The sequence below is a fragment of the Gallinula chloropus genome (assembly GCF_964237585.1).
Source record: "Gallinula chloropus genome assembly, chromosome: 18".
NCBI classification, from domain to species: domain Eukaryota; kingdom Metazoa; phylum Chordata; class Aves; order Gruiformes; family Rallidae; genus Gallinula; species Gallinula chloropus.
In genome coordinates, this window is record NC_140103.1 from 12,429,220 (window position 1) to 12,441,322 (window position 12,103).

Below are 12,103 nucleotides of genomic sequence, written 5' to 3' on the forward strand. Positions count from 1 at the left end.
CTGGAGATAAAACACACCCCAGGAAAAACCTGAGCCATGCATGAAGGACAAACTCTCCCTCCCTGAGGGCTGGGAGTCAGGGCTTGGTATTTGGCTTTTCTCAGCATTAGAATCACCTGAACTTTCCTCTGTCTGCCTCTGAAGAGGGACCTTGAACAGACATCCCTCAGGCACTGTACCCTTACAATCAAAGTTGCCCTCACCTCAGCCTCACACAGGATTTCAGACCAACAGTAATAGTAAGGACTGGGGTCTTCTGGCTTTTTATTGGGTTTTGGGTTTGGCTGTTTTGTTACTGAGCTGTTTTGAAATGCTCATCTCCTGATGCGATATGCAATGATCCTACACCCTGTTTCACACCCTCTTAGGTTGGTTTCAACTGATGAGCTGTTTGGCATGTTGCAATCTAGTTGTTACAGGGGATGTACCAGGCCCTATCAGCTCTGTTCACTCCAGCTATTAATGTTTACGTTGCTAGGGCTAAGTTTCAATTCTTGTTTTCCAAAACACAAGTCCCTGGGGAAACTTTGTTGGTAACAGCCCTCAGTGGGATAAATCAATACTCCAAGAAATTTCAGTGTTTGCTTCTGACTTTGCCTTCTTGAGCAGCTAATGAAATCTTTCAGCACTGGAGAGCATCAACTCCACCATGAGGCTCATCAAAATGCAGAGATCCCTCAAGGTCTTTGTCTTGTCCTAGTAATTTTCCTCAATACTCTAAGACTTGTTAAGCTAATCCTAATATAACAAGGGAGATTTCAGTGCACATTTAATGGAAGAGGATTTTTGCTATTTAAAGGCTATTTATAAATGTTTCTTTTACAGAGAAGAGGCAATAGCAGCATTCTCCCGTTCATATTGATCCACATGGTCATCTAAGGAGGTAGGAAAAGCAGTCTCCTTCAAGTCCAACACAATATTAGAAACCTTTCTCCTCACCACCCCAACACCACCATCTCTCTCACTGGCCATCTGGGATAGGCATCACTTTTCCTGACATCAGACTTCACTGCATTGCACAGCTAGATGCAAGAGGTCCTTTGCACCAACTCCCACCTGCTTTCCTCAGAGAGCTGCCTGCTCACAGATAGAGAGATTTCTCTCATTACCAAGAATCAAAAGTCAAATAGGATTCAGTTCAGGAAACCATATACCACAGACTGAAACTGGATGTGGTAAGTGCAAGCAGTACTTGCTGAGCTGGGCCTTCCACAGTGACCATCCATGCAAGGACTCTTTATGAAAGAGAGAGAGGAAAGGACACATATAAACACAACACAGAATTGGCTAAAGAGGCACTGAGACAGACTACTGGAAGATGGGGAAATTTTTAACTCCCTGAAACTCAAAGCAAGAGCTCCACAGTTTCTTGAACTTCTTCAGTGCATCTTTGATCTCCTGGATCCTCATGCTGTAGATGAGGGGGTTCACTGCTGGAGGCACCACTGAGTACAGAACAGTCACTATCAGGTCCAGCAATGGGGAGGAGATGGAAGAAGGTTTCAAATAAGTAAATGTCCCAGTGCTGACAAGCAGGGAGACAATGGCCAGGTGAGGGAGGCAGGTGGAAATGGCTTTGTGCCATCCCTGCTGTGAGGGGATCCTCAGCACAGCCCTGAAGATCTGCACATAGGACACCACAATGAACACAAAACATGCAAATAAAAAAAACAGACTGTAAGTACATTAAGCCCAACTTCCACAACATAGGCATCTGAGCGAGAGAGCTTGAGGATCTGGGGGATTTCACAGAAGAACTTACCCAGGGTATTTCCTTGGCAGAGGGGCAGTGAAAATGTACTGGCTGTGTGCAGCACAGCACTGAGGAAACCCCCCGGCCCAGTTATCTGCTGAAGTGAAAAAGACAAAGAGAAAGGCCTGTACAACACAATGTGTGTAGGAAATGGCCCTGGTGTCCCACAAGGAATTGGTGATGGATTTCGGGACAGTGTTGGAGATGGAGGACAGGTCAAAGATGGACAGGTTGAGGAGGAAGAAGCTCATGGGGGTGTGGAGGTGGTGGTCACAGGCTATGGTGATGATGATGAGGCCATTTCCCAGGAGGGCAGCCAGGTAGATGCTCAGGAAGAGGCAGAAGTGCAGTAGCTGCAGCTCCCGTGTGTTTGTGAACACCACGAGGAGGAACTCGGTGATGGAACCATTGGACGTTTCCTGTTTCTGGGCATGAGGCACTATTTAGGAGCAAAACACAGTAAGTTAGGGGAGATTTCTCTGAATGAACTCAAACCCAAGTCCCATGGATACTCCTCTTGCTTCATGCACCCACTTCTCTTTTTCCAGGATTTTCCTCAGCTCTGTGGCTGGAATCCTGGTTGATACTGGCTGAGTGTACCAAGAGAAGCAGGGCCTCTGGTCTCAGTATGGTGAGGAGTCATCCCTGGCACTGGGGCTTTGGCTGCAGAGGAGATGGTTCATGTCTTGGAACCCACCACCCTGAGGAGAGAGGTTTTGCTTGGAGGAATAGGGCTTTCTCATAGGAAGGGGTCTGCAGTGGAGGGGCTGATATAGGTTTTCCTGAATTCTCCCACCCACAACATTTCTGGGTTTGTTTTCCTCTCATTCCCTTACATTATCCCTGCTGCCTGGAGATTTTCCTCCTGGCAGATGTTTCCCTATCAGGTGGCTTTTTCCCATCATCTCTCACAGACACCCATCACAAGCTCTGTGGTCTCACCTTGGCCCTACACAAACGTGTCTGGCTTCAGGGCACTGGCAGTGCACAAGTTCTTGTTGACATGTGGAAAAGATCCAGTCAGAACAACCCTGATGAATCCTGTAATGGCGATGTGGGTTCTGTCCATGGGAAGAGGAGTGGCTGAAGGCGCTTTAGGAGGCTCTTGGTAGAGTCAGTGATCACTCAAAGTGATGGTTCAAGAGTCTCACAGACGTGTTCATACTGGAGAACTCCTTTTACATATCTCCCCTCCCACTGTTCAAGAGTAGGAAATGGAAAAGTCAAATGCAGGAAATCTCCTTGTCTTTATCCTGCCTTGACCTTCCCCTTGAAGCACCTCCTCAAAAATGTCCTTGGGTGATCTGGAGGTGTGAACAGTTCTCACCCACACAGTGCCCCCTGAACAGCAAAGACTCTGTTCTTCTGAAGATCAGTCCATCCACCCACAGCCTCTCCCCCAGTGCTGTAGCAGGTTCCCCAGGAACCTTACCCTGCCGGCATCAGAGTCCTTTCCCCACCACACAGCCCCCAGTGCACAGGAAACCTGATGAGGACAGCCCTGAACCCCTGGGGACACACCCAGCTTCACACTTCTGCAGCCTTTCCTGGGAGAAGGAAAGGGTCGTGGCCTTGGTCCCTCTAATAGCGAAGCAGAAATTCCTTGATCCAGAGCATGTCCTTCTCCTCTACACCAGCCGCTGGATGTGCCAGCTCTGGGACATCCCTTCAGGATACTCTTGTTTATTGCCCTACAGCCAGAGACATAACATGTCCACAGCCATGAAGATTTCTCTGTGAGCTCTGGGCATCCTCCCATCCAGATTGCCTTTATCCCCTCTCTGTCTGCCTTGGAGCCTGCAGGCAGTGCCCTCAGCCCTGCTGCGCTTGGCAGAGGAGCTTCTCTTGGCAGAGCTGTGTCTCTTCAGCATTGCCTGCTTGTCAGGAGCTCCCTCAGAGAGGAGTCTAGGTGCACCTGGATCCAATCCTTCTCTCAGACCCATCTGCCTCATCCCAGCATGAGTTACACTTTCCTACTTGCTCCAGGGGCCAGGTAAACCCTCTCTTAGCCAATCTCTTTTAACAACCACACTGGCGAGATGAGCTTCTATAATCCTCTGCGTGGAGGAGTAACAGGAGTACTCTGCCTCAGGAGGTCAAAGAAAAGCACAACTTTCCTTAAGCTAGAGTATGATCATAAAGCTTGCAAACAAAACCACACTGTGCTGTCTATTTGGAGCAATGGATAACAACTAGTGGAACTTGGATAAACTCAAAACACTGTGTACTTTTGTAGTAGTAGTAGTTCATCCCCAAACAGTGGCTGAGCACCACACACCGCTTGCTCACTCCTGCAGGAGAAACAGACAGACCCTCCTTGTGTCACTCCCTGACTCTCCTGTTGATGAATCAGTTTCTGAATGGGGACCAGGGATTCTCTGTTGTATTTCATCTGTGCACCATCATGGCAGTAATTTGTACCTGCGTGATGTAATTGGTATGGAATACCCCCTATGGCCAGTTCGGTTCACATGTCCTGGCTGTGTCCCATCCTTTCTCATTAGTAGGGAAATGTGAATAACTGCAAAAGTCCTTGATTACTTGGCAACAACTGGAAACATCAGGGTGCTCTCAGCACTGCTCTCACCCTAATTCCTAAACACAGCATTCTATCCACTGTAAGAAAAGAAATTTACTCCATCCCAACCGAAACCAAGACACTTAGGTATGCAATGGATCAAACCTACATTAATAAGGTTCAATTTAATGAAGAATAAATGTTTAAAGGTGAAAAGAAACACAAAGATAAAGCCATCCGGGTCCCCCACTTAAACAGGCTGCAGAACGAGCCCTGAGAGGTCTGAGGATGGAGTACTTCAAGCATGTGGAGAGTAGCCTCATGGATTTGGTAGATGCTTGTGAGGTCACTGGGAACTGAATATCTCAACAATGTGTCCATGGCCAATAGGGGAATACGTGCTTGTGAGGTCATACTGACAGATCTGGAGCAGGCTGTGGACAGTGGAGGTTGTTGTGCGGTCACTGATTCCGGAACAGTTGACAGGACGAGAGAAGGCAGATGGTCTGTGTTGTGATGTCAGTGGTTCCCAAGTAGCTGATAGGTCAGAGAAAGCCCAAAACTTGTGTAGATAGTATCATTACTTCCTGAAAGGTTGATAGGCAGGGAAAAGACCAATAGGCTGTGTGGGTTCTGAGGAAATATCTCTAGCCTGAGTCTAGGACCAGGCTTATGGACAGTATAGGTCCTTCTGTGGCTACTGGTAGCTGGATGTATGATTGGCCAGGAACTGACAGATATCTTAGGAATGTCCTTGTGATGTCAGTGGTGCCAAAATACCTGACAAGCCAGGAATGGGGACATGTCAGTGGTAGATGCTGTGAGATCACCTTTGCCTGAGTGGTGGACAGGCCAGGAGTGTGCACCTTACTTGTGCATGACATTGTGGTTTCATTGGTGCTGGATTAGCTTTGATGCTGAGAGAGGCATATGGCTCGTGTGGGTGTGGTGGTTTAGGCCTGGCTGGAGGCCAGACACCCACCAAAGTCAGTCTATCCCTCCTCTTTTTATTTGGACAGGGGAGAAAATAGATATCAAGAGGCTTAGGAGTCAAGATAAGGACAGGGAGAGATCATCCTGTAATGAACGACCTGGGCAAAACAGACTCAACAGAGTGAAGGACAGAAAACTTTCTCATTTATTACACTGCACTGCACACCCAGTGATACCAGAGTTGGATAATGAGAAGCGTGACCAGATCTTAAAACATTTCGACCAGATCTTAAAGCACCTTCCCCCCACCCCTCCGTTCTTGCAGACTTTAGTTTAGTCAGGATTTTGCTCCCTTCTTCCCCCGCATTGTGGCACGGGAGGGGCAGGGACTGGGAGATGGGGCTTCGGTCAGTCCCTTGCAAGTTGGTGTCCTTCTTGGCCGGGGGGGGGGTGTCATTCATTTCTCACACCCTCCCCCTGCTGCACCGTGGGGTCCCACCCAGGGCAGACAGTCCTCCATGACCTTCTCCAACGTGAGTCCTTTCCCACAGGGCTTCAGCTCTTCCCAGCTGTCCCACCGTGTGTCACTGCTATGGGTGCAGTCACCAGTCACAGTGTCTCTCAGTCCCAGTCCTCCACGGGGTCACCAGCCTCCCCCCAGCAAAACTGCTCTGGCACAAATCTCTCCCTTGCTCATCTCTGTGTCTCTGTCTCTCTCCATGGGCTGCCAGTGCTGGCAGGGGGTGGCTCCAACGTGGGTCACAGCATCTACTGTCTGTCTCCACCTGCTCCATCCAGCGTGGGGCCTCTCCATGGGCTGCAGGTGGGGTCTGGGCTTTTTCCATGGGCTGCGGTGGGACACCCGCTCCACCATGGGTTTCTCCCCAGGCTGCAGGGGCATCTTTCACTCTGGCACATTGGGCACATCCTCCCCCCTCTTCCCGGCCTTGGTGTCTGCACAGCTCATTACATCTTCTCACTCCCTTCTCTGGCGGAAAAAGGCAGCTGCTTGCGTTTATGTTTCTCTAAATGTGATTCCCAGAGGCGCTGTGACCATCACTGATGGGCTTGGCCTTGGTCAGCAGTGACTCTGCCCTGAATCAGCCAATGTTTGCTCTGCAGGGCCTGCAGAAAACTTCTAGCTGATTCTTGCAGGAGCCACCTGTGCAGCCCCCATCCTCTCCCAGCACCCAGCTACACCAGACTGCAACAATAACTGACCTTTCTAAGTATCTGAATAAAACTGTCCTGGGAGAGAATCTCCTCTGAAAGCTGGCCCCCTTCACACGCTGCTTGGCTGTAGCAGGCAGCTGAGGAGAGAGATTTCATGGTTATTAAACTGTGTCATGTTTAACTCCTGTTTGTTGTCAGAGAAATCTGTCCCTGCCTGTGAGCACAGATGATGCCAGGAAAAGTGTTGGGAGTCCCAGGAGGCCAGTGAGGGAACTGCTGGTCTTGGGGAAGAGCAAGGTTCTCCATGCAGGGTTGGATCTCCAGAGACTGCTCTTCCTGCCTGTCCAGAGCTATTTAGGAGACCTCTGGTCCAGCATCCATTTCACAATGCTGTTGAAACATCTTCCATGAAATGAAAAATGACAGAAACTTTTTTTTCTATGAAAAATTCCTCCATTGTGAAATTACTGTGATTGTTTCATCACCCAACTAAAACCTCTCCAATTACTTATAGAAGCCTTAATTTTTGAAAGAAAATTATGTCAATAGACATGCTTGTAAGGGCTTTCTGGATGTTAATGAGCCCCATGTTGTCTCTGGTGAGTCCAGAGACCTTAGATACCAAGAGGACAGTGAAGAAACTTCTCAAGAACTTCAAGTTAGGAGCAATGCCCAAAGTACCTTGAAGCACTAACAGGCCCCACTGGGAGCCATTCCTGACAAAGCCTCACCATGGGCTCGTTAGAGCAGACAACTGGAGGCCATGAGGACAAACACAGGCAAAGCACAGGCAGCTCTGATGCTGAGGACATCCTGGCTTGGTCTGATGAAGCAGAAATGCCAAGAGCTGTGCCCCAGCCCCTGGGCAGGGAGATCCTGACCCTCACCTGTGTCTCAGGGCTCTTCTTTGGAATGTGGGCAGTGTGACACCAAGGGAAGGAAAGGGGTATGACACATGGTGGCCTCCCCTGGGGTGGCTGCAAGGACGTAATGATGCTCCATGGCCATGAAGACAATGTGTCAGGAGAGAAAACTGGTTTTCTGGGGTCCTAGGAGTGTGGGGTTTGGGGATTAAAGCAGGGGGTTGGGACAAAAGGCATTTAGTTGGGTAATCCATTTCTTCCCCAACAATCATTGACTGAGGTAACTGCATCCCAGAGACGTTCTGCCCAGTGTGGCTTGTGAGCTTTTAAAAACTCTTTCAAAAGCCCATTAGTTCCCCCCACTATTCCATTAGCCTGGGGGTAACACGGAGTTTGTAATCCCCTCCTGACTCCTCCTTCCTTGGCCCACTCCTGTCCCTTGACAGCAGTGACATGACTGCCCTGGGCTGACTGAACAGACTGGGGGTTGGCAGAAAGCAAAACCAGTTTGTCAGGGCCCGCCCTGGATGTTCTCCTGCTGCTCCTGGAAATGCCTGGGCTGGGACTAGGCCAGAAATGATTTCCACTCCCACTAATGATATTGTTTCCCCTCCGCCTTTCCAAGGGCTCCAATGGAGTCGATGTGCCAGGCCTCCCAAAGGGTCTTTTTCTCTCTCAGCTGGAGGGGGGTCTCTTCCATGGGGTGCCGCTCTAGCCGCAGGCAGCATTGTTCACAGGCCCAGAGCCAGGTGGGGCAAGCTTCCCAGTGACAGGCCACCCCCTGGCATGTGCCTCCCTGTGGGAATCCTTGGATCCTGCCTGGCCACGTTTCACATGCAGCCATTCCAGGAGCCTGTCCCAATGTCCTCTGAGCTGGTCCTCTTTCTGCAGAGGGGCAATGCTGGCCAGTTCCTCTGAGCTGAGGGAGCTGGGCCTCGTTACCTTGGAGAAGAGGAGACTGAGGGGTGGCCTTATTCGGGTCAAAGGGTAAAAGCTGGAGCAGAGGAAGTTCCATGTAAATGTAAAGAGAAACTCTTTCACTGTGAGGGTGACAGAGCCCTGGGACAGACTGCTCAGAGAGGTTGTGGAGTCTCCTCCTCTGGAGACATTCACACCCACCTGGATGTGTTCCTGTGTGGTTTAGTCCAGGTGATCCTGCTCTGGCAGGGGGGTTGGACTAGATGACCTTTTGAGGTCCCTTCAAACTCCTGACATTTTGTGATTCCTTGACCTTGGATCCCCCTGCACGTCTCTTGGAGCACCTCTGGCCCCTCAGGTTTCACTGGCTGTTGGTGTTTGAACACTTCCTTCTTGGCCTCCCCCCCATTAATTCCCATAAGATCTGGGACCAGCAGCTCCCAGGAAGCTGGTGGCTCTTTTGTGCCCACTGGAACTGTGGCAAGAGGAATCCCAGCTTTGGTTGTATTGAGGGAGCCATGGGCCAGAGCTGCATCCCCTCCCCAAGGGGAAAGAGTCCCCTTCCCGTCATCTTCTGGGGGTCCTGTCTCATGTGAGGACAAGAAAAAGTGATTCTTCTGCCCAGCTCATGTTTGATCAGGAGAAAGGACTCTGCTGGACAGAAGGATTTCTCCCCAGACTAGAGAGCAGATGGCAGGGAGGACTTCAGTATTTTTCCAAGTTGGTTCCCTGGAGCTTCAGGAAAAACTCAGAGGAGCCGAGGAGTACGTGACGCCTTCACCTGCTCCTCTGCTGTAGCTGGGCTGGACTCCTGGGACAGTGGGAGCTGATGAAATATTACAGCAATGATGAGGGACAGCTCTGGCCAGGAGCAGCTCCTCTGCCATGTGCACAGGGCTGGGGACACTGCCTGTAGGCATCAAAGGGAGACCTGAGAGGGTGAGAGAGCTGACAGATGCTGAGAGCTCACTGGAGGAGAAATATCCTCAGCACTCTACCTGTGAGTATGTCTGTGGTATGTCTGTGGGTGCAAAGCAATGCAGGTTCTGTTCCTGGAGGGATCTCCTAAAGCTGGGACATGGGACAGTGTGTGGGGTCTGTCAGGAAGATAAATTCTCTATAGGACCAGAAGGTGCTGCATGGAAGGCATCCCCCTATGCCCTATTAGGAGGACAGGGCAGGACAGCTGTCTTCTCCTGGGCATGGTGGAGAGGTGCCCAGGGCTGTCCTTGTGAGCAGGGTCCTTTTATCCCAGGGGCTGTGTGCTGGGGCAGGGACTGTGATATTGCCAGGGTCAGCACTCAGCCTGCCTGCTGGGTTTTCCACAGGGATGTAGACAGCACCTCTGGGTTGAAGCAGTGACCCAGGGAAGGGCAACGTAAGGTCCCTCTGCTGTAAGAAAGTGCTGCATGGGTCAGCTTTGCACCCAGCCAGAGCTGATCCTTGAGAAATGCCAAAGAGAATATTTCTCCAAAGGCAGAGTCTTTGCTTTGACTTTTCCTCTCCTGTGGGCTGTGCTGAGTGTGGTAGAGGAGAACTTATTTCTCCCCTTGAGAATATGCAGTGAAAACTTGATTCTCATGAAGATGTTGGAGCCTGGGCTGAGCCCTGCACACACAGAGGTTCCCAGGGCAGTTCCCTGATGCCAGGAGGGGTCTGCAGAGCAGAGCTGAGCACAGGGCAAGTTGGATGTGGTCTGTGAGCACAGAGCAGGAGGTGACATGGTCGTAGAGAAGCAGCTGCAGGGACAGCTCTAGGCAGCAGAGACACTGTCAGGCAGGGAGGAGCTGCTCCCAGAAATGCCCTGGCAGTGGGGATTTGGGACCTCCCTGACACTTTCCGACATCCACCCCCTGGTTTCTGCCACCAAGTACAGACTCTGCACCCAGAGTTACAGGGTTTCAGGCTGACTCTTCTCCTTGGCAGCCAAAACAGCAGTTAGGAGAAACCTCTGAGTGCCTGTCTGTCTGTTCCTGACCCTAAAGCTTTTGCTGCAGCATTTCCTGCTGTAACCCCTCCTGTCCTTGCTGCCTTTGTCCCAACATTACCTGGGGCTTTGAGCATGTCCATTGGTGGGGCTGGCACTGAGCTGACGATCACTTTGGGACTCCCATCTTTAGTACAGAGGTTTTCCAGGCAGCTCCTGCTGGGCTGCAGGTTGCCCCCACAATGGCACCACTCTTCCAGGGACTCTTGTGCCCAGAGAGGAGCCCCATGCAGGAGACATCTTGGCACAGAGGCCGTGGCAATGCCGCTCATCACCTGTGTCTGTGCAGCTGCACTGAGCCCTGTGTGTCCCTGGCTGGAAGTGGGGAGCTGAGATCCTCCTTGGGTAGGATGCGACAGCAGGAGGGCTTTGGAGCTCTGCCCTGAGAGACTGGATTCCTCAGCTCTCAGTCAGGAGAAAACCAAAGCTCCAAAGCTCTGCTCTGCCCTCGGGTGAAATTGGAGTGACAGTGCTGAAAAGCTCATTCCTGTCCACAGGGGATTTAGTCTGAGATCACACCATCCTTCTATTTACTGATTGCTGCCAGGCGGGACTGAGTTCTCCAGAGCCCACAGCCAACCCTCCTCCCAGCAGTGGCACACTCAAGCCAGCACAAAGCAGAACCCCAAAAGGGACCTGACAAAAGGCTTCCTGAATACAGGGAGTCAATGCGAACTGGCAACTGTTTTCCCCAAAGAATCGTTCCCTAAATTCTCACTACCTTTTTATCCTTTGACAGGTCTCCACACTTGATGGCAGCACACTTGTCCAACAGCAGCTCCATCAGCCAGTTCCTCCTCCTGCCCTTTGCAGACACACGGGAGCTGCAACTCCTGCACTTCTGCCTCTTCCTGGGCATCTACCTGGCTGCTCTCCTGGGCAATGGCCTCATCATCATCACCATAGCCTGTGACCACCACCTCCACACCCCCATGTACTTCTTCCTCCTCAACCTCTCTGTTACTGACATTGCCTGCATCTCCACTACTGTTCCCAAATCCATGGTCAATTCCTTGTGGGACACCAGGGCCATTTCCTACACAGGATGTGTGGCTCAAATATTTTTCTTCCTATTTTTGATTGTCACAGAGTACTATATTCTCACTGTCATGGCCTATGACCGCTACGTTGCCATCTGCCACCCCCTGCACTACGGGACCCTCCTGGGCAGCAGAGCTTGTGTCTACATGGCAGCAGCTGCCTGGGCCAGTGGGTTTCTCCATGCTGTGCTGCACACAGCCAATACATTTTCACTGCCCCTGTGCCATGGCAATGCTGTTGACCAGTTCTTCTGTGAAATCCCCCAGATCCTCAAGCTCTCCTGCTCAGATGCCTACCTCATGGAATCTGGAGTCCTCGCTGTCAGTGTCTGTTTAGCTTTTGGGTGTTTTGTGTTCATTGTGGTGTCCTATGTGCAGATCTTCAGGGCTGTGCTGAGGATCCCCTCGCAGCAGGGACGGCACAAAGCCTTTTCCACCTGCCTCCCTCACCTGGCCGTGGTCTCCCTGTTTCTCATCACTGCTGTGTTTGCCAACCTGAAGTCCCCCTCCATCTCCTCCATATTTCTGGACCTGGTATTGGCATTTCTGTACTCGGTGGTTCCACCAGCAGTGAACCCCCTCATCTACAGCATGAGGAACCAGGAGCTCAAGGATTCCATGTTGAAACTGATGAATGGATGTTTCTAAGTAGCAACCAACTGCTCATCTTCTTCTGCATACCAATGGCCTTCACTTGGCTCACAGGATTCCACTTCTACTTGCTCTTTGATTATTCACCTCCACTCATCTCACCCATTTCTGCTTTGAGCTTCAGAGAGTTTGAAATATCCCATCTCTCAGACGTCTAATGAACTGTTCTGTCAGAAGTTGAGGGTGTTGATAAATGACCTTTCTGTGTATCTGATTGAAACTGTTCTGAGAGAGAATCTCCTCTGAAAGCTGACCCCCCTCACATGC

The 12,103-nt window shown here is 50.9% G+C and overlaps 1 protein-coding gene across 1 annotated transcript; it reads left to right on the plus strand.

The window, feature by feature from the left end:
* Positions 1-10,897: 10,897 nt before the first annotated feature.
* Positions 10,898-11,833, plus strand: LOC311198749 (olfactory receptor 14C36-like; the record flags this gene model as incomplete). The annotated part of the gene is made up of 1 exon (XM_084272754.1): positions 10,898-11,833. One exon carries the CDS (start codon positions 10,898-10,900, stop codon positions 11,831-11,833), a length of 936 nt encoding a protein of 311 aa, XP_084128880.1.
* Between the last annotated feature and the right edge of the window lie 270 nt (positions 11,834-12,103).